This window comes from Lichenostomus cassidix, chromosome 15 (genome assembly GCF_008360975.1).
Source record: "Lichenostomus cassidix isolate B80296 chromosome 15, HeHo_3.0, whole genome shotgun sequence".
Lineage (NCBI taxonomy): Eukaryota > Metazoa > Chordata > Aves > Passeriformes > Meliphagidae > Lichenostomus > Lichenostomus cassidix.
This window is the reverse complement of record NC_139496.1, coordinates 3,172,369-3,193,897: the sequence shown is the minus strand read 5'-3', so window position 1 is coordinate 3,193,897 and position 21,529 is coordinate 3,172,369. Positions and strand designations below refer to the sequence as shown.

General features: G+C 40.7%; 1 protein-coding gene across 10 annotated transcripts in view; it reads left to right on the top strand.

The window, feature by feature from the left end:
• CLIP1 (CAP-Gly domain containing linker protein 1) overlaps positions 1-21,529 on the top strand; it is a 61,772-nt gene that overhangs the window by 23,029 nt on the left and 17,214 nt on the right. For 6 of the 10 annotated variants that reach the window (XR_014855281.1, XR_014855278.1, XR_014855279.1 and 3 more), the window contains exons 4-18: positions 1,409-1,533; positions 2,550-2,766; positions 5,715-5,912; positions 6,248-6,351; positions 6,873-6,933; positions 7,977-8,009; positions 11,395-11,499; positions 12,845-13,789; positions 14,900-15,016; positions 15,948-16,005; positions 16,225-16,308; positions 16,937-17,093; positions 17,713-17,878; positions 17,966-18,181; positions 19,213-21,447. Coding sequence is in view for 2 of the 10 variants with exons in the window: in XM_085075523.1 (XP_084931649.1) it covers positions 1,409-1,533; positions 2,550-2,766; positions 5,715-5,912; positions 6,248-6,351; positions 6,873-6,933; positions 7,977-8,009; positions 11,395-11,499; positions 12,845-13,789; positions 14,900-15,016; positions 15,948-16,005; positions 16,225-16,308; positions 16,937-17,093; positions 17,713-17,878; positions 17,966-18,181; positions 19,213-21,447 (4,821 nt within the window). In the remaining 8 variants the exon portion in view is untranslated. The remainder of the gene's footprint in view (positions 1-1,408; positions 1,534-2,549; positions 2,767-5,714; positions 5,913-6,247; positions 6,352-6,872; positions 6,934-7,976; positions 8,010-11,394; positions 11,500-12,844; positions 13,790-14,899; positions 15,017-15,947; positions 16,006-16,224; positions 16,309-16,936; positions 17,094-17,712; positions 17,879-17,965; positions 18,182-19,212; positions 21,448-21,529) is intronic. The other 4 variants (XR_014855282.1, XR_014855283.1, XR_014855285.1 and 1 more) reach the window with 4 other exon arrangements.

Here is a 21,529-nt window from a genome sequence, read left to right as displayed (position 1 = left end):
CCACGTTTCTCACTTGAATAATATCAAAAGAAGTTCATTTTTCTCCCTGTTTCTCTGAGGTTTGTGTGGATTAGGATTATTTTTCCTCATCAGCTGAAGCTTCAATTTGCCATGGGCAGGGAGTGGATGAGCCAGAAGCTGGAGCACAAATGTGTGTGGCATTCCTGGGCACTGATTTGGGACTCTGTGGATGTGTAAAGTCCTGGATTATCCACAGGTGACCTCCTGAGTGACCACTTCCCAAATGGAATAATGGGAATTCTCTCATGTGCTGTGATTGTGCACTTTAATTTACAGCACAAAGAGCTTTTTGTTCTCTAGTAATCCTGGGAAAATCCCCCAAGAAATAGAATATCTACTGTAAAAATTATATTAAATACTAACTTCTAGTTTATAAAAAGGAAAATTACAGTATTTTATAGGAGGTTTCATTCAAGCTCTCTGCCAAGGCCTCAGAATGTTCCTGGTTATATAACACAAGCTGGAAAACCCAAGTGGACATTTTCAAACCATTGGTGTGTTTTCCATGTGGAATTCTGTGAACCCCTTGAAGAGGTTTTCATCACCATATCCCTGTTTTCACCGTGCTGGATTCAGGCTGAACAGATTTTCACAAATTTAGGGCACAACATACTGTCTTCCTAAACTGCAGGAATCCTGCAGTTCTGCCTTGTGGCTCTTCCTGGCAAGTGTCAGCCACACAACACCTTTTCTTTCTCCACTTAATTTAATTCTTCCATCCCCTGGGTGTTATGAAAAGCTGTAGCTCACAGACATTGCAAGTAAATGGAATGGCTGTAAATATTTAATATTTAAAGTTTGAAATCAGCTGCTTTCTAGTCTTTCGTTTAGGAGTGTTTGGGTTGGGTTTTTTAATTTTTGAAAGTGAAGAAAAGATGAAATGATTCTCCCCTCCCCAAGGATTCAAATAGCTGTTTTTATCTGCAGTTTTGCCAAGTGCTCTGTATCATGCTTTATATCAGCTCTTATAAATACAAGAGTGCTGTACTATGTAGTTTATCTGAATTGTTCCTCAGAGAAAATATGAAAGGATTTTTTTTCTCATTTCATTTTCTTTTATTTTTCCTCACAGAATTAGATTAAGAAGTAAACAGACCTTAGAAATCCTTATCTGCTGGTAGAAATTTGTGTGACACTCCAGCACAAATCTATTGCATTCAGTACACTGGTTATACTGTGTCTTGTTAAATATATTTTTGGTTGTGAAGGTCAGTATTTGTTCAACATTAAAAGAAACTCATACACAAAAAAATATGTAGTTTGAAATAAGAACTGGTTATGTCATTCCTGTGCTTTGTGAACATGGTTATGCCAAAAGCTTTTTCACTGAATTTGGTATTTTATTTTGGAAATACATTAAATACAAGTCTGTGTCTTACTGCTTTAGGTTGGAGGAACAAAAGCTGGAGTTGTACGTTTTTTGGGAGAAACTGACTTCGCTAAAGGAGAATGGTGTGGAGTAGAACTGGATGAACCCCTGGGAAAAAATGACGGAGCTGTTGCTGGCACGAGGTCAGTCTGTCCCCAGATTTACTTTATGAGATTTTTCTCTGTGTTCTCTTTTGGTTTTTTATATCTTCCATGAAATTTTCAATCAGGAGAGGGAGGGAGACTCTAAACCTGCCTGTCTGCTGGTGGTGGGGAGGGTTGTTGTACGATAGTTTGAATTTTCTGATGCCAACACTTCTCTCACGTTAATGGGATGAGCTGATCTCTACTCCCATGTGAGTTTTGTTCACAGACTGGTAATGGAAAACACAGTTTCTTTCTTTTGAATGCCTGTTTGATTTCTCAGCTTAGAAGGAATGCTCAGTTAAGAAAATCTCTGGGTATCCAATAGTTGTACTTGAGGGAAATCTTCCATCATCCCAGGAGCTGCAAGCTCCTGTACCAAATGTTGCCTCCTGGTAGAGATGGGAGCAGTGTAGTTGCTTCCTCCAATAAGTCACAATCAAAAAGCTTTAATTCACACCACAATTCAACCTTCATTCTTATTTGCCATAAGGAAGATTCTTTTACCTCATTAAAAAGAGGTTTTACAAGGATTGTCCCACCTTTACCTAGGTGATCACAACTTAAAATTAGAAGTGGCTTTTGTCTATATTTAACCAAGGATGTTCTGTATGTTCTGTATCATCAAATATGCATAAATTATATGGATGTAATAAAATATAAAACTACTTGATTTAATTAAAATCTGATTTCTATTTTTAACTCCCAGCCATCACATCTGTTGGCAGCTCAGAGGAACGCATTGAAGGGGAAAGCCATGGATATAAAACTGAATCTGAATGGAATTTTTTAAGAACTAGGGGCTATAGGAATTTCTGAAGTCTGATATAATGATGTTGTTTCAGCTCTCAAAGTCCCTTTTCCAGTGTTCAATAAAATTGCAGTCCAATGTGGATGAAATCACCACCAGCCGCTCCCCTGTCCTTTAATGCCTTTATACTCCTCTTCTAGAATTCTTTGTGAACTCAGGCTGTGAAGTTAATTCTCCTCTCCTGTGTGTGCTTTCCCCTCGGAAGGTATTTCCAGTGCCAGCCCAAGTACGGCCTGTTCGCCCCGGTGCACAAGGTGACCAAGATCGGCTTCCCCTCCACCACCCCCGCCAAGGCCAAGCCCGCCGTGCGCAAGGTGCTGCCGACGCCCACAGCCCTCAAGAGAAGCCCCAGCGCCTCCTCGCTGAGCTCGCTCAGCTCCGTTGCCTCCTCCGTAAGCAGCAAGCCCAGCCGCTCAGGACTAGTAAGCTGCTTTTTCCATCGCATGCTTCCCCTTCCCGATCCCAAACCCACACGGTGTGGTGCCCACCTGGGCAGAAATACAGACCTGAGCAGATCGTGGGCAGAGCATTTCGTGGTGCTCTTCTTCATTCAAAGCATGCAAGAAGGAAGGAAATCTTAGCTAGCCCTGGAGAGCAGCTGAATATTTGAATATTTAATTCAGGCTAACGGAGTGATTGCAATAAGAAAGGGGCTTAAAGACACTGATGAATTTCTCTGGCTGCAATCTCCATTTAATTTATTCTCGCTGCCTCTGTCCTGTAAGGTTTGTGTCTGAGGATCTGGTGTGCCCTGAAGCTTCCAGAGATCACACTTTTGTTAATCAGGAAGCTTCACATTGGCTAAAATGTAAAAATTTCCTTTTGCTGTTCAAGAGATGAGTCAGCTGAGAAATGCAGCAGGAGCAATTTCCAAGTCTCTGCTGACAAGAAGCCTCTTTCTTTTCTTTTAGATTTGGTTTTAATCCTATGAATTCATAAAGGCTGAGTGTTGCCAAGTGCAGTGGCTCAGGTGAATTCTAACACAGTACTAATTCCACCTAATACACTTACTATGGATTCTTTTGAAGTTGCTCTGTTACGTAAATGTCCTAATCTTGGGTTGCAGCAGTGAAATGGAAATCTGGAAAAGCTGTATTTTGAGAAGTCTATTTTATGGCAATTGAAAACATAAAATAATTGGATTTTTCCACAGCCACTCTAGAGTTTTTTCCTTATTTTTTTTTTAAACCAAAGCCCATAGATAGATCTAATTAGGAAGAGGTGACTCCCAGTGATGTGGAGCAGGTTTTCTGTCCCACTGTCCCACTGACCAGCAGGTGCCCAGAGAGGTGACTTACCCTGGTCCTACAGAACTGAAGCAGATTACAGAGGTCAGCAGTCGGTCAGGCCACCAGGGTTAATACCTGACCACAAAAAGGATTTTTATTTGGCACAAACAGTGGGACTTCATTACCTAATCCATTCTGGAAGTTGCACTTGCAGCTGCAGAGTGCCCTCTAGTTTGGGATCACAGCACTAACACGTGGAGCCAAACACTTTATTCCATGTGCTGTGATCCCCTAAGCTACACCTTGTGAATGTCTAAAATGTATTTGCTTATTTTGCTATGTCCCAGGGATTTTGCATGATTTAGGCCATAAAATACAAAGCTGCTGTAATCCATTATTTCTGGGATTAAAATTCCAGCCTTCTTCCAGCTCTTTCTCTCAGGCAACATCAACATTTGGTGGCCATCCAAGTTAAAAGGATTGTCCAAATAATTCTGAGACTTTTTCTTTAAAAGTTAAGCTGCTGGGGAAACAAGATTTCCTGTAATCAGTTTTGAGACAGCAGACTTTTCGTGCTTCAGTTTCTAGAAAAGCTAAAACTAATTGCTGGACTCTCACATTGACTGTTCACTTGTTCAGGGCTGTTTGTATTTTCTTTTTCCCATGTAATAAAAGCAGCTGTCAGAGTAGTTAATCTAATGATTTAAGGGGCTGTCTGATGCAATTGGTATTTATTTCCAAGTCTGAAGCAAGCTGATGTTTCTCTGAAGTGTTTCGGATTTGTTTTGCAATTGGGAATGAAGTGTGTTTTTAAGACCTAGAACTGTTAGAAAGCAATATATTCTGGAATGGGAATTATCTGGAAAATGGGAAGGTCTGAAATAAGCATCACAGTGAAGGTGGTTTATTCCATCTGGTGCCTTTTCAGTCACTCATGCAGCACTTGCCGTGCATTGCAGAGTGTGCAGGGGTGGGATCAAGCTGGGAGGAGCTGGGGCAGGGATTGTGCAGCAGTGCTGGGAGTGAAGGGGAGCTGTGTCTGTGCTGACAGGAGAATAATCCCATGCTGTGCTCTCAGCTGGGGCTGCTGCCCTGTGCCAGCTTTCCAGGCTGTTGGTGGCAGCTATTCAATGTTTTGATCTCTGGAAGGATCATGCTCCTGGATTTGGGTGATTAAAGAGAGCTAAAGGATAGAACAGCAAGTGTCTGTGATTTGGGATTTTTTGTTGGTTTTTTTTAGGCAAATTTCTCAGCTGTTAAAGTCAGGTTTTATGAACAGTGCTAGATTTATTTAATTTTTTCTTCAGTTTTTGCTGTTTTCACAACTGTTGCTCACTTTACTTCATAATTTCAGATTATTTACTTCCCCTTCTACCTCAGGACCTTGTGAGGGTGTAGGTTGCAGGGCCATGCTGAATTTTCCCTGGTACTGATTCCATTCAGTGGGACAGAGATGATGCAAGGTCAAGGAAAACCTGATTTCATTTTAGCTAAAACTCTCCTGATTAATTTTCTTATGCATTCTTGAAGCTTAATATTTCAGATTTTGTTTTTCCAGAAGTAATTTAATTCCCAGTGATATAAACAGATATTTTATCAGATACCAATAGTTGTTTTTCACAAGGTTTTTAGCTGTAAGGCTGGCTTTAGATCAAGGTACATGATTCTCATGCTGGCTGGTTTTGCCATGATAGAAGTGCCACATTCTGATTGGAGTTCCCAAAGCTTTTCACAGAGCATTTGGAAGCATTGTAGTGTTGCTGGTGACCCAAGATAATGACCTGGTAACTAGAGGCACGATGGTTTTGGCTTGCTAGAAAGCTGCCTTTCTTTTTTTAATGCAAAAAGATGCTTGGGAACATCCTGAGCCAGCTTTTGTGTGAATCTACACCTTCAGCTGAGGCTTTTTATTTTCACTTCATGCCCCAGCCTCCTCCCCTGGCTGTGGCTTGTTGCAGGGCTCTGACCACATGTGTTGGCCACTGTTAAACTCTGGAAAATGAAGTCACGTAAGTGTAAAAGGAGAAGGTACAGTAGGTCACAGAAAGCATTTGCTTTACTAACCCCACGTTTGTGGAGTCTGGAGATCCCTCCCTGTTTTCTTGGTGCAGAATGATCTTTAACACGTTTATTTTGTGAAGTTGACAGAAACCTCTTCCCGGTATGCAAGAAAAATTTCGGGCACCACAGCCCTCCAGGAGGCCCTGAAGGAGAAGCAGCAGCACATTGAGCAGCTCCTGGCAGAGAGGGACCTGGAGAGGGCAGAAGTTGCAAAAGCAACGAGTCACGTTGGGGAGATAGAGCAGGAGCTGGCTCTGGTTCGCGATGGGCACGACCGGGTAAGAGAGTTATTGATCTTCTGAAACACTTCAACACAACTGACTTAACCTCCAAAATTGTCTTTTCCTCTTGAAAAGGGCTGGGAGTAAGAGGTGGTGTGCTAAAAGTAAAATAATCCATACCTGTGAGATCTCCCTTGTGGGATCTTTGGCTTGATGAGATACCAGATATACTTAATTTTACTCATTTTTGTTGAACTTCACTACAGTCTTTGATCATGTACATATTTGATAACATGCCCATCACTTCACCAAATTGTGATTTTTGAGGTACAGGCACATAATTTATTGTATTGTCCAGCTTAGCAGATTTTGGTTTTATTCCTCCTGATTAGCATGTGCTGGAGATGGAGGCGAAAATGGACCAGCTCCGAGCTATGGTGGAGGCAGCTGACAGGGAGAAAGTGGAGCTCCTCAATCAGCTTGAGGAAGAGAAAAGGTAACCCAAAACTGTCCTCATTCATGTAATTACTGTTCTTGTTGTGCTCCCCTTGTGCATCTTGTTCATCCTGACTCCAAACACGTTTCTAAGTGCTGGAGTTTGGATGTGACATCTCGAAAGCTTGTGGATACCTTGGATGTGTCCTGAATTTCTGACTGTTTCATACATGAATGGAAGAATATATAGAATGTCAGATCAAACTGCTCATTTAGGTCACCTCAGATGATGCAGAAGAGTGAAAAAAGGAGAAAATCAATGATGATTTAAAGGGTTTTAATACAAAATACCCTATTTAGAGCTGCAGGAGTACTGATGCCTTGCTTTGTTAGTGGTAGTGTTTTAAGGACAGAAGTCTTCCCTCCCTCTGATGCTTCCTGTGAGAGATTTCTCTTTAATGTTTCTGGCGGTTTGCTGGTACAGTGGGAACATTGTCACTGTCATTCTGATTTCCACTGAAAAGTGAGCTTGAAAGCATTTTCTTCCAAAGTTTTCTGAATTTTAATGAGTTGTCCCCACAGGAAAGTTGAAGACCTTCAGTTCCGTGTGGAAGAGGAATCCATTACCAAAGGAGACCTAGAGGTAAAATATCTCCAGCTTCGTAAACAGGATATTCAGGAGGGCACAGAAAGGCAGGAGTCATTAAAAGATGCAATCCTGGTTCAAGCACATGAAAGTGATTCCCAATTCTGCAGTCCTTGAGTAAGCTAAAACTGCAGGACTGCACCCCAAATTCAGTTACACACTTTAGCAAAGGCTGTGCTGTGAAATCGCTGTAGTTATTTAGAGAAATTAAATTAATTCATAGAAAATTCTACCTTTGCTGTTAAAACTAACCACCAAGAAAAAAATAATTTTGAAGTTATGAAATTGCAAGTTAATATTTATGCCTTTGAAAATGAATATTGAAGATTAGTCCTGTCTGGTCAATTTTTCAAGTAATTCCTGTGCTTCCCTTAGAGAATATTGATTAATGAAGAGTGTTTTGTCCTGAGAGTTTGCACATAAAATCTAAGCAGCAATTCATGTGTGTAACTTCTATCTTTCTATGTTTATATAGTTGTAATGTTGGGCTACAGCACAGTGTGTTATTACACAATCAGTATAGAAAACATTTAGGGAAGGATTGCTCTCAGGTATTTGAACACTGCCAGATTTTATCCCAAAATGCTGATTAATAAGCAAGATACTTTTAGTTGTCCTACTCTGTTGTCTGATCAGAAAGATATTAGAACTTCTTGCACAGCATAAAGTACAAACTTAATTAACTGTGTTGCTGTAAAGTATTTGTGATTTAAATGCTACCTTATGAAAAATACTCATTTCATATAACATTCCTTTTATTTTAGTCTTTCATTCATTTTAAGATACCTATCTAGACTCCTCATAGAATGCTCCTTTTATTGTTTAGTCCATGGAAATATTTTCATTTTTTATGTTCTGTTAAATCAGTCAATAGTCATGGCAAACTATCCTAAAGACTCTGGTTTGTCAAGCTGCTTAACTTGGGGGTTTAAACTGAATTCAAACTGATGAAATGTCTCCTGTTGTTTGTGTTGCAATGGTAGTGCTGAGTCTGCAGGTGAAACATTTTTGTTTGTTTGTTTTTTTAATTTTACTGATAGCGAAAGAGGCAGATTTCGGAAGACCCAGAAAATGTAAGAGGGCACTTCAATGTGCAGAGACATCCCGTGTTAACAGATTGTGTGCAGAAAATGCTTATACTGATTCACTAACTGCATAATCTGTTATTGAGACATTGACTCTGGTATTTGTGTGCATGTTGCTTTCAGAGCAATTACAACATTTCTTGGAAAGAATGTGTGTAATGACTAAACGTGGTAATCCCCATTAACTGCAGACAGGGCCAGTGTGTCATTAGAATTCTTCAGGGTCAAAACCTTTGCAACTCACTGAAGAGTGTAGGAGCTTGCAGAAAGTGACTGACCAGCATCCTGAAGTGGCCTTAATTTAAATGTAGGATTTTAGCTGTTTTCTTCACAAAATCCTGCCTGCTCTCCTATGAGCTCCTGCTGCTGTTCAATAGATGACAGTTTTTCTGAGGGAAAAAAATCTGTCTGTTCCTCATCTCTCCCTATTTGTTTCCTTTTTTTGGTATGAAATGCTAAGGGGAGGGGTGATTAAAACCATCTGACCAATTACTGTTGCAAAGCTGTCTGATTTTACTGTATCTTCATGTAGCTCCTCTTCAAATCGCGTAGGAAAAATGTGTTACTTGATAACAGAACTGGCCTTGCAAGATGTTTAAGAAGCCCTCTTGCTTCCCCAGCTCAGAATAGTGGAATTTTAAAGGTAAATTTATCCCAGGCTGCCTCCTCTGCTGCAGCCCCAGCTGAGACAGGAAGTTCTGAAGACTAAAACTGGTTTTCTGCTGTGAATCCTTAGGGATTCCCTTTGTGGAGCTCCCTCAGGGATCTGATTCTCCTCCAGTCTCCCTGTCAGGCTGATGCTTTGTTAGAAATAAATCTGCATGTGCCCTTCCTTTCTCTAGTTTTGTGCACTCCCTCTTCGATCCCATCTTTTCTCCTGACTTCCCTGTTCTAATTTTTCCATCATAAATGGACATCTTCACTCTCTAAAGGAGAGTTTCCAGGCTGATGCTCCCTGATCCCAGTGCTGTCCTGTGATTGTTACTCCAGCACAAGGGGACTGGAGGGTGTCTTCTCCCATCCTAGAACTGATGGTCTGGATTTATGGCCTCAGCACAATCTCACAGTTTGATGGAGAATGTCACAAGGAAGTTTATTCTGGAGTGAAAGAGCAGAACATGCAAGTGCTGGAAAGGGCTCTGAAGTCTGGCCTCTGAAGTTTGGGTGGAATTCTCTGAGGTTCAAGGCAGAGTAAAAATCCCACTTCTATACCACTTCCCTAATAGTGAAGGTCTGGAGAAGAAGATGATTCCTTTGGTTTTGTTGGCTGGTTTTGTCTTTCCTGCTTTTCTTTTCCATCCAAGTTAAAGTTTACAATCAAATTCTTTTTTGGGGTACTCTGCTCTTCTCTGTTCTCTTTGCTCTGGGTTTCCTCAAAGAGAACCATAATCAGTAAGAATTTCTCTCTACATCATCAGGAGAGAAATTTGAGCAGTTGAAAATTTTGCAGAGATTTTCACCTCAGGGAAACTGGAACCTGTCCCTTGGAGATCAGATTTAATCTCTTACGCTCTAAACGGGGGAAAAGCTGTCAAACAAAGATCTCTGGAGTGTTATTTTTTCATCTTTATTTCCATTTTGGTAGATTTTAACGTATTTCTCTTTGTAGTATGTAGGAGATGGGATTTAAAAAACCCAGTAATCAGTGATGGTCTGTCTGATCATTGAAGTAGTAAAGCAATGTCTATAAAATTATCAGAGGGTTTGGGTTTTATGTAGCATAGAAAAACTTAAGGTTGCATATTCCAGAGGAATTCTACAGCCATGAGGTTTAGGATTTCTTGTTTTTTAGTAGATCCCCTTGGTGCATTAGAGCAAGTAAGGTATGAATTTCCAGTTTTTAAAGCAGATTGTTTTTCAGACTTGCTAACAGTTTGGTAGTGGATCAGAACTAATACTGACCTGTGTCAGAGAGAAAACTGAACTGTAGCCATTTATTTAATAATTGTTATTTCTCTGAGAATACTTAATTCCATTTTCAAAGGTTGTGGGTAGCAAAAAGAGTAATCTGTGTTCTTGGGGGGCATTTTTCCCCCTTATACCCTGAAAATCTTCCACTGAGAGAGAAACAGACCTGCTGTGGAATTCCAAAACATCAACAAATCTAAGAAGCCACTTTGAAGTGTGAGTGGATTTTACTGTTTGTGGACCAAGGAACTCCATAGTAACATAACCAACTATTTTCAACTGTTTAAAAAACGAACCCCCTTGGATGTCTGGATGCTTTTGGGAAGGAAGATAACTTGCTGCTGCCAGAAGGAATTCTGTGTTTGGAGAAGCAAACAAGAGGCTCATCCCCATCTTTATATTTCTCTTTCATTTTTTTTCTCTTCCCTACTTCAGAGGTGCAAGTCAGGTTTGAACTGCCTGCTGGACTTTCCCTGCATCTCCCAAACTTCAGGCTCTCTTGCAGGCCTCAGGGAGTAGCTGGATATCAAGCCAGAATACCAAATATTCTGTGTTCTTGCTAAAAATTCTGTTTGTAAGCTAAAGTCAGGAGGTACCTGCTCACTTACATTCATCCTGCTTCTCTTTAGGAACCTTTTAGAATTCCAAAGATTTTACTTTTTTCTTTCTTCCGCATATTGTTCATTATATTTAGACTTCAGTAACTGCAGAGCAGCCAGGCTGATTCACTTTTTTATCTGGTTTTGAGGAATCTTGTTGCTGGCTTCCTTCCTGAAAGAGGAGAAGAGGGAAAAAAGAGGAGGGTTTTGGAGTTACAGACAACCATTCTCTTTCTGTTCAAATAATTGAAACCATAGTGACAAATGAACCTTCATGTTCCTAGGTCTTGGCCAGAAGCATTTTTATGACTGAGGTTTAGAGACAGCTACTGTCAAAAAAAGGAAGTTAAAGTTTTGATTTGTCACATGAACTTCAGTGGAGAATTTTTGTCCCCTTGTTAATAAGGAAATTATTTATAAAATAGGCAAACACATTAAAGGAAAAAGTCAGTGGGATGACAAGGAAAGGGACTTACCATCCTGTTAGAACAGCTAGAGATATATATGCACATATATATATATATATTTGACATAACTATTCTAATTCGTGCTGAAAACTTCATGTACTGATAAATAACTTCTACTCAGCTGCATGAAACTTTTTTTGTCCATATCCCTCCGTTTGCGATTGATTTATCGATTCATTTATTTTACACCTTTTATTTCATTCCCACATACCCATCCATTCACACCTTCAGCCCATCTTCCTCATCCATAGCATTTCCCTGTCCATTTCCCACCCCTGCATCCTCTCTGCTCACCTGTTAGAAGGCTCTGGCAGCACGGCCTGCATGTGGCTCCTCCTCTTGTGCTGGCATGTGATGGTGGCACCGTTGTGTTCTCTTCCTCTCCCTCTCCACTAACAGACGCAGACCAAACTGGAGCATGCCCGCATTAAGGAGCTTGAACAGAGCCTGCTCTTTGAAAAGACCAAAGCTGACAAACTCCAGAGGGAGTTAGAAGACACTAGGGTAATGGTTTTCCCTGTTTGAATAACGAGCCTGATCTGTGTTGTGGAAGATTTCTGATGGCACGATGCTGGGGGTGACAACAGGTCCTTGCTCCTGCCGTAGCCAGAGCTGGAACAATGTTAATTAGCATTAATTGTGAGCTCCCGTGGGGGGTGTGTGTGTGCCTGGACGTGTGACTCGTTGAGGAACTCAGGTAAGATGTCTTCACACTGCAAAGTAATCCTTGGATCCAGAAGTAGCAGGAGGGACCATGAGTTGACATAAAGGAACATTCAGTAGCTCATTTTAAAAACTAGCAGAGTTCATTAAACCCAAAAAAATGAAGACTGAACATTGCAGTCCTTTTAACACAAACTTAATAATTGGGGCTTGATTTCTGAGATCTTCAGTAGCTGCTGTACTACTTGCTTTGCTAAATCATGGTTTGCAGTGGCTTTTTAGCTCTTTTTTCCCACCAATGACATGATCTTTTAATGACTATCCCAGTAATTAATAATGCTGTTGCCTGTCAGAGTATTACTGACAAAGTAATATTTTTCTAATTTAGTAATACTAAATAATAATTTTAAGTAATATTTTTAGTAATAATTTTAGTAATACTTTGTCCCAAGTCAGAAGTTCAGCAGATGTCAATTCTTAAAGAATAAATATGTATATGCACACACACATATATTCGTGCTCACATGTGGAGATTTTAGTGAAATTGAAAAAAACCCAGGATTAATATAAACCAAACAATATAATGTGTAATAAGGACTTTTAAAGAGGTAAGTAATATCTTTTCCAGGAGGTCAAAACAGTAACTTCCTAATTAGAATTAATCCTGGGAGCTTTGCTGTAGCACAGACTGCTCCCAGCAGTCAGTGCAAAGCTCAGATAGTGTGAGGACGCTTTTCCAGAGGGAACAGAGAGGGTATAGAAGGAATTTCAGAAGATTTATAGGTTAAAAATGGGTTTGTCATTGTCTCTGACAGTCTTGTATTGGTGTGAGATGAATTTGGAAGGAATTATTTCAACAAAGAAAGACCTCAAGGTTCTCCATTCTTTTCCAGTCTGCTTTAAAATGGTTCTGAGGAACATTTTGTTAAACACTGATAATACCCATCAGGGTGGTTTGTAAGTTTTTTTAGCAAGTTATTTCTAGATAATACCAGAAGAACGAATTTCACTAAATTCTACATTTATAGACAATATAAGATGCTTGTCATACAGCTTGTGGACATTTTCCCCTTTTTGAAGCAATTTGCAACGCTCGGTGGAAGCTTTTCAGCAAGGCCTGAATGTCTTTGTATGAAATGCATCTTTTAAAATTCTTTCTTCTTTTCTTAAAATGCTGTTGATCTAGGTGGCCACAGTGTCAGAAAAATCCCGCATCATGGAGCTGGAGAGGGACCTGGCACTGAGGGTGAAGGAGGTGGCTGAGCTCCGGGGGAGGTTGGATTCCAGCAAACACATCGACGACGTGGACACTTCTCTTTCCCTGCTGCAAGAAATCAGTTCTCTGCAAGAAAAAATGGCAGCAGCTGGCAAAGAGCATCAGAACGAGATGAATTCGCTGAAAGAGAAGTTTGGCCTTAGCGAGGAGGCTTTGCAGAAAGAGATCAAGTCCCTTTCAGCTTCAAATGAGAAGATGGCAAAAGAAAATGAATCCTTGAAAAGCAAGCTTGACCACGCCAACAAGGAGAATTCCGATGTGATAGAGCTGTGGAAGTCCAAGCTGGAATCTGCAATCGCCTCCCATCAGCAAGCAATGGAAGAGCTGAAAGTTTCTTTCAGCAAAGGTGTTGGGGCTCAGACGGCAGAATTTGCAGAGTTGAAGACACAGATTGAGAAGATGAAGTTAGACTATGAGAACGAAATGTCAAATTTGAAACTGAAGCAGGAGAATGAGAGATCTCATCACTTGAAAGAGATCGAGTCGCTGAAAGCCAAACTGGTGGCAGTCACAGAGGAGAAAGAGCAAAACCTGGAAAGCCTGAAGACCAAACTGGAAAGTGTGGAAGATCAGCATCTAGTAGAAATGGAAGACACTTTAAACAAATTGCAGGAAGCTGAGATAAAGGTAAAGGAGCTAGAGGTACTGCAAGCCAAGTACAATGAACAAACCAAAGTTATTGATAGTCTTACACCACAGATCAAAGCTGCTGAAGAAAAGCTTTTGGACCTTGCTGCACTTGAGAAAGCCAATTCTGAAGGTAAATTGGAAATCGAGAAACTTAGCAAGCAGCTTGAGGCAGCTGAGAAACAAATTCAGACTTTAGAGACTGAAAAGGTTGATGGAATTAGCCAGGTTTGTATCAACATCCATCCTTTTTGTTTTCTTTCGCTTTTATTTTACATTTGTACTGTTTCAATCTGCTATGGAAAATACATCACAGAAAAAACGAGTTTTACTGAGTGTGTATCTTGGGACCATCTGAGGAGGTTCAGAGAAGCATTAACTGGGTCATGTCTCAACAGGTTCCTGGTGCTCCACCTGCACCAATAAGCAAAAGGAAAAAATTCCTTCTGCATTCCTTGCTGCAGATTTGGGCATGTCTGTGGTGAAATCTGCCTGTTATGGAAAAGTGACTTTGTTGGCTTGTTTGGGAGAAGAATCCAAACATCCTAAGGTTTTAACCTTTGGGGGTAGACAAAGGGACTTGAAGGAAATGTTTCCTTCATTACCTTTCCCCTGATAAGACTGTGATGGAAGGGGCTGTTAAAAACAAAAGAAAGCACAAAAAATCCTGGTGGGGCTTTTCTTGAAGCACTTTGGAACCACAGACTGCAAAGTGATGCAGGATTTTCCTTAGGTTTGGTTGAAAAATCTCTTTAAATTTGATAGTAGTGAAGAGTAGTGGGAAAGTAACTGGAAAGAGCTTTCCTAAACCCCTTACAGATGGTTCCAAGATACCAAATTTCTACCTTTGACTCTCTTTTTGAGGTCACACAGGATTTCTGCACCACCCCTGGGTGTGGTACAGAGCCCTTGGAAAGATTCCCTCCCTGTGTGTTTGTATTGATCTGATCAGCCAATTGAAGCACAAATCAATCAGTTCCAAAAAAATCAAACAACCAAAACTGATGATTGAACTAATGCTGGAATTTGTTTGAGCTTTGAATGTACTCGAAAATGTCTGCCACTAAATAATGTATTCACCATTAATGCCAAAATAACTAAATTTTAATGGTTTCAAATCTGTTCCAAGATGTAATTAGTGCTGTGATGTATGTAGTCATCAGTGGAAATCAGCTTCACTCAGTTAACACATCATGGTTTCTTCTTCATTTTTTTTATTTTTCATCCTAGAGTGATTTTAATATTACAGTTATTTTTTTTCAGATTCACCTTTTAATTTCCGCAATTTTTCATTCATGTTTGTCATTTTATTTTGCTCCATTTCATCACCTTTGTTAGGCCAGTAATCTGGCCAAAGAACTGCAGGGCAAAGAGCAAAAGCTTCTTGACCTTGAGAAAAACTTGAGTGCAGTAAATCAAGTTAAAGATTCTTTGGAAAAGGAACTTCAAGTTTTGGTGAGTAATACCCAAAAATTTTGACTTTACTCTTTGGATTTTGGTTTTCATGGTGAGAGTGTAATTGAAATCTGTGGATCAACTCTGAACAAAGCCTTCCAAAGCTGTTTTTCTCCTGGAAAGAAGGGAAAGGGGTTCATGGCTAATGGGATCTGTCTCAGAATAAAAAGAGCATTTCACCTCAGTCCTGTGTTATCAGGTGTTTTGTCTAAATAGAACTCATCTATTTATGGATTGCAGATAAAATTAAACCAAATCACAAGCAGCAGCAGTTTAAATTTAGACTGCTCATGAAGGAGCACTTAATGGCCCTTTATTGTAGCTGTTGTACCAATTAATGCTTGCTACACACTTCTTACAAATGGATTTTCAAGACATTTCTCATTTAAATAAATTTCCGAATATTCTGTTGTTGGGTTGGGTTTCCCTGAGGAACTACACTGGCATTAGTAACAAAACAGTGGGAATTTTGGTCTTTCCATGGCCAGTAGTAAATACACAAACTTGGTGGAAGAGCCTCACTTGTCTTCTTCAAAATCCTCCCTTTTCTTCACTGTCTGGCATCAATTCCTGCTGGCAAAGCTGGAAGACACTGGTAGGAGATGAATCACAGGGTTTAGGTGTCCCCTGTGCAGCCTGGGAGCAGCAGGGACAGAGACCCCAAATTCTTGTTTCCTACCTGGAATCTGTGGCAGCTGATGGAGGAGTTACGTTAAATGCTGAGGGACTTGCAACCAAGGCAAGGGAAGATCTTGCTGTATGTTGCTGAATACAGCTGTAATTCAGTCCTGTAATTCAAAAACTTGACATCTCTTTATGATAGGAGCAAAGACTGTTCTATTTTGTACTTGAAAAATACCTAACATAAATTCAGTGGTTGAATTTTGCTGTTATTACCAAACCTTACCTTAAGTTTTTATCAATTTTTCAGAAAGAAAAGTTTACTGGTGCAGCTGATGAAGCAGAGAATGTTCAACAAGCTATGCAAGGTATGTGCTGCTAAAATAAGCAGAGAACTAAAAAGCTGTAGAAATTAAATGCCAACAAAATGGGGTTTTTAAGCACTTTCAAGCTCATACCTGATGGTACAGCAGTTTCAGGATAGGATTACTTGCAGCCTCTCTGAAGGGTAGCATACCTTGCAAGTAGGTGGAATTGTCTACATTTAAATAGTTGCTAACTTTGTTTCCCAAATTTTACTTGCCTAGAAACAGTGAAAAAGCTGAACCAAAAAGAAGAGCAGTTTGCACTCATGTCTTCAGAACTGGAGCAGCTCAAGTCTAGTTTGACTGGTAAGGAAGGGATGAAATGGAATGGTTTGGAAATGCATCACCAGCTGTGTGCTCTGGCGTGGCTCCTGTATCCTGCAGGAGGTTTTCTCTGTGCCTTTCTTCTTGAACATCTCCATGTAAAACCAGTGCAGAGGGAAGTGAAGCTTGATTTGTGCCCTGAAGCAAACCTTGCCTGGCGTTTTGGCACTGGAGAAGTGATCCCAAGGGCTGCCCTTGCCCCTGGCAGTGCCTGCCCTGGCCTGAGGCATTTTTTCACTTTATCTTCATGTTGCCTTCATTGTTCATTTTCTGCTGAACAGCTCCTGAGTGGTTTCACCTGCAAGACCTGCAGGTCTCTTCCTGCATTGCTTCCTTCCCCTCTGAGACAGCAGAACTTCTCATGGCCTGAAGTGAATCACTTCTGAGACAAAGGTTTCATGACTAGCTGCTCTTCACTGTTTCTGAAGAGTCCTTAACCTTTTGCTGCAGTTACAGTTCAATCAGTCATCATTTCTCATTTTAAAGGGATAATTTCTGAGGTCTGTAGCATCAGTATTGCTGTTTCTAGTTCTTTGCAATCCTCTGTGTTCTGTGCCTTCCCTTAAATTCTCTCTTAAATTTACACCTTAACGACCTTTATTTTGCTCAGAGATGGAGAGGAAACTGAGGGAGCGAGAAGAGAGGGAGCAGCAGCTGACAGAAGCAAAAGCCAAACTTGAAAATGACATTGCAGAGATCATGAAGTCATCAGGAGACAGCTCTGCCCAGCTCACAAGAATGAACGATGAGCTGAGGATAAAAGAAAGGTATTTCATCACTGTCAGAGCACTGTCACATCAAATCTCCACTCCTACACTCTCAGCTTCTCATTTTATTTTTCTGTAAATATCTGAACAAGATGCTCCTGAGTGTCACATTGATATGACAAGTGAACTTATTCTAGCAAACTAAATAAATCAAAACAGTCTCCTGGGAGTGATTTGAAGAGCATCCAACATTGATAATTCCAAAATTCTTATGTAATGTGCTTCTCATTGCCCAGAGTAAATGACCTCTTGAATAATCCAGACTGCTTTGTGATTGTACTTCATCATTATATGATTACCTGACAAGCTTAGTTTCTTTGGATATATAAAAGACTTGGGTCACATTTTTGTGAGAGAAAATGTGGCGTTTTGTTCCAAGTAAAAAATGTATATACAGCAGTTGTTCTTTACCTTTACAAAACCCCAGACTGGGGGCAAAGTAACTTGGTCTTCCCTGTGTATATTGAATTTAGAAAAACACTCTCTCTCTGTTAAACAATTAAATCTCTTTCTAAATGCTTGGTAAGAATACAGAACTCCAGCACAATCTTGACTCTTTTATCTCAGTGCTTGTGGTGCTGTCAGCAGAAAGTGATGTTCTTTCATTTGGTCTTTCCAGGCAGTTGGAGCAAATACAACTGGAGCTTACAAAAGCAAATGAAAAGGCTGCTCAGCTGGAGAAAAACGTGGAGCAGACAACACAGAAAGCTGAGCAGAGTCAGCAGGAAACTCTCAAGATTCATCAAGCAGAACTGAAAAACCTGCAGGATCAATTAACAGACATGGTAAGAACGACTTTAAAAGCACTAAAACTGCAGAAATACCATCCCAGTGCTGCTTGAACTGCGTTTTACTGTTTTATCTTCCACCAGAAAAAGCAGATCGAGACCAGCCAGCATCAGTACAAAGATCTTCAGGCCCAGTATGAAAAAGAAACTTCTGAGCTGGTGGCTAAACATGATGCAGATATCCAAGGGTTTAAGCAGAACCTGCTGGATGCAGAAGAGGCACTGAAAAGTGCCCAGAGGAAAAACAACGAGCTGGAGGCACAGGCTGAGGAGCTGCAGAAACAAGCAGAGCAGGCCAAAGTAAGTAGCTTTTGTCCCTCTGCAAGTCACTTAAAGTTCAAATTTTCTGTCTCAGGGACTCGCTGTTTTCTCTCTGCTTCAGCCTTTCATAGCAAGATTTTTGCAGTGTTTCTGTTTTGAACTTCTCCAGGGTATGTGGATTTGGGTTAGGGAGGAGAAGCCCACAGGACAAATTGGTTGTTATTTCTTCCCTCAGTTACACGAGATTTGATTAAGTGCAGTTTTTTAATATCAGTTAACATTTTACATTCAGAACTGCCTGGCTCAGCACAACCAGTTGGAGCCAGATGTCATTCCCTGGTTTTTTTTATGCTTGGATTTTAAAATGCATTGGGAACTACTTCATTTAGAAGTGCTACACACCTTTTGTTCTGTAATATGATCTGCAGCTATTTAGTGTGTAGCTGGACTTTAGCAATTTTATTTTTTCCTCCTGTTTCTTTGACATTTCTGCTTGCTTTCATCCCTCATCAATTATTTGCTATAATCTTTGCTGTATGATTTAGCAAATTATTTCGTGTATAAGTTGACACACAATATTGACACCACTGCTGTGGTGTTTTGAATTAAAGGGATTATGACAATATATTTTTGATAGAATCATGAGGAGAATTATCTATGGAAGGTGAAATTGAGAATTGGAAGTCAGTATTTAATAGAACTCCTTGCATTTTAATTCATTTAGAGTCTTATTAAATCATTCTGTGGTTCTTCTTTTGAATAATTTACAGTCATTCAGTTTATTGAGAGCAGTTTTATAAATTATGTGGAATTTTGGATGGAGGAACCTTTAAACCATGATTTTTTAAAAAATATTATTTATCTGGTATTAACTTTTCTTGTGGATCATGGGTGTTCTGTAATGTAACAAGGGTGGCTGTCAGCAGTTGAATTCACACAGGGACTGTGTGTCAGTGTATACACTTTTAAAACTTAAATTACAATTGCTCTATTTGCCCTTAAAGCACATTTCTCATTTGTCTGCTTGACTTGATTTTTGTTTTCCCTTCTCCCCAACTTTATTTCCTTAGTCCTTAAGCTCTGTGTTAGACTCATCCAGAAAAGAAATCGAGCAAATGTCAGACAAGATGAGGGCTTTGATATCAGAAAAAGAGACTTTGGCCCAGGAGGGGAATACTTTAAAATTAGAGAGAGGTCCCTTGTTATCAAAACTAAAAGAACTGGAATCAAAGATTTTGTTAATGCAACAAGACCATGACGAACTGCAGGCAGAAAATAAAAGAATCCTAAAGCAGAAGGAAAAAGCTGAGGCCAAAAGCCAGCAGGAGAGCACAGAAAAGAGAGCACTGATTTCTGAGAAAAGCAAATTACTCTCTGAACTCGAGGCAGTGCACGCAGAGCTGCTGAAGGCAGTTCAGGAAAATGAGGCTCTCCAGTCCATGCAGTTAACCTTGTCCCAGCAGCTGGAGGAACTTGAGGCCAGCAAAGCTGCCATGGATGTAGAGTGTCAGAAACACGTCAAAGAACAGCAAGAGCTGGAGGATTATCAGAAGGGACTTTTGGAAGAGAAGGATGTAGTTATTAAAGACAAAGACGATGTTATCCAGAAGCTGGGAAGCTCTTGTGAGGCCCTGGCCAGAGACCAAAGAGAGCTCCAGCAACAAGTGTCAGCCCTGGCTGCAGAGAGAGATTCAGCCCTGAAGGAGCTCTTGGCTCTTCAAGAGAGGCATGAAGCCCTGGAAAAGGAGCTGGGCAGGGTCTTGCAGAGGCTGCAGGAAGAGAAGGATCTGCTCCTCGAAGGCACAGAAGAGCTGCGAGTGAGCTTAGACAATGCACTCAGTGAAAACCAAGCGTTAAAGGTGAGAGAGGAAGAGATGCAAACACAGATTGCCAAAATGAGGAAAGACACCACGGAGCTGGAGAATTCCCTTGGGAGTCTCACTGCTCTTGTGGAGGAAATGAAAGCCTCAAGAGAGACACTCAGTTTGGAATGTAATCAGTTACTGCGAGAGAAAGAGGCTCTTTCTTCATCAGAACGAAAGCTTTTGGCTGAAAAGGAGCAGCTTCTCAATGAAAATAAGGTAATTGCTGAGAAGCTTGTGAAGGCCTCAGCAGATGCTGAGCTTTGTGAGAGAGACTGTACTGAGAAAATGAACAAACTGACCTTGGAAAAGGAATCTGTCCTCCAGAAGTCGTTGCAGTTTGAGAAGCACAATGAAGCTCTTCTCCAAGAGAAGAAAGAATTGGAGACAAAATACTTGGAGCTTCTTGATGCAAACAAGTCTTGTGCAAAGGCAATTTCTGATCTGCAGAGAGAACGTGAGCTGGACCTCTCATCCAAGAATGCTCTGGCTCAAGACAATGCCACACTCCAAGATTCCATTGAAGCCCTGAAGGGAGAACTAAGTAAGAAGACTGAAGAAAATCAAGAGTTAATGGCCTGTAAATGTGACCTTTCCAATCTTCTGAAGGAGGCCCAGGATGCTAAAAAAGCATTAGAAGATGAGCTGGCTGCTGCATCACACACCAAGCAGGTCCTGTCATCTTCCTTGGGGACCTGCTCCTTTGCCAGGGAAATGCTGACCAGGGAGAGGGATGAGCTGCAGGAGAAGTGTCAGAAATTAAACAGAGAGGTTGCTGTTGTGAAAGAAAACTTATCTGTAGAAAAGGAAGCTCGAAAACTGGACAAGGACTCTTTTCTGTTGGAATGTATGAAACATCAAAGAAACATCAGCTGCTTAGAGAAGGAGGTAGAAGAGCTGAGAGAGAAAAATAAGGAATTTCTGGCTGAGAAAAAACTTGTAGTTCAGGAGAAAGAAAAAACTGAAATGAAACTGGTGGAAATAATGAGAGAGAAAGAAACCCTCTGTGCAGAGAAAGAGCAGCTGAATTCCCGCTTGAAGCAAATGCAGGGTGACTTTGCTACCTTGTCCAGGTCAGCAGCAGAATTCCAGGGCATGCATGGAACCCTCTCCAAGAAGATGGATATGCTTCAAGACGAGATGGAGCTGATGGAAAAGGAGAGAATTGAGCTCATTCAGGATCTGGAAGGCCTGAGGGCTGAGCAGGGAAGTCTGGTCAGCAGTAAGGAGGGAACAGTGAATGAGGAGGGGGAATTCTCCCAGGATTATTACAAACTCTGTGAGGAGGTTAAACTTTTAGAACAAGCTAATAGTGACCTCTCAGGCAAATTGCTGGAGTCTCAGGGGCAAAATCAGATGCTGCAGGAACAGATGAACAATCTGGTTTTGAAAGTAAAAGAAACTGAGACTCTCCAGGCCCAAGCAGTAGTGCAAAACCCAGAGGTATTGAAATCCATAGTTAAAAGTCAAGTCTGGGGCTGTTTCTACTAATCCTGAGCACTAACCCCTGATTTCCTCTCTGCAC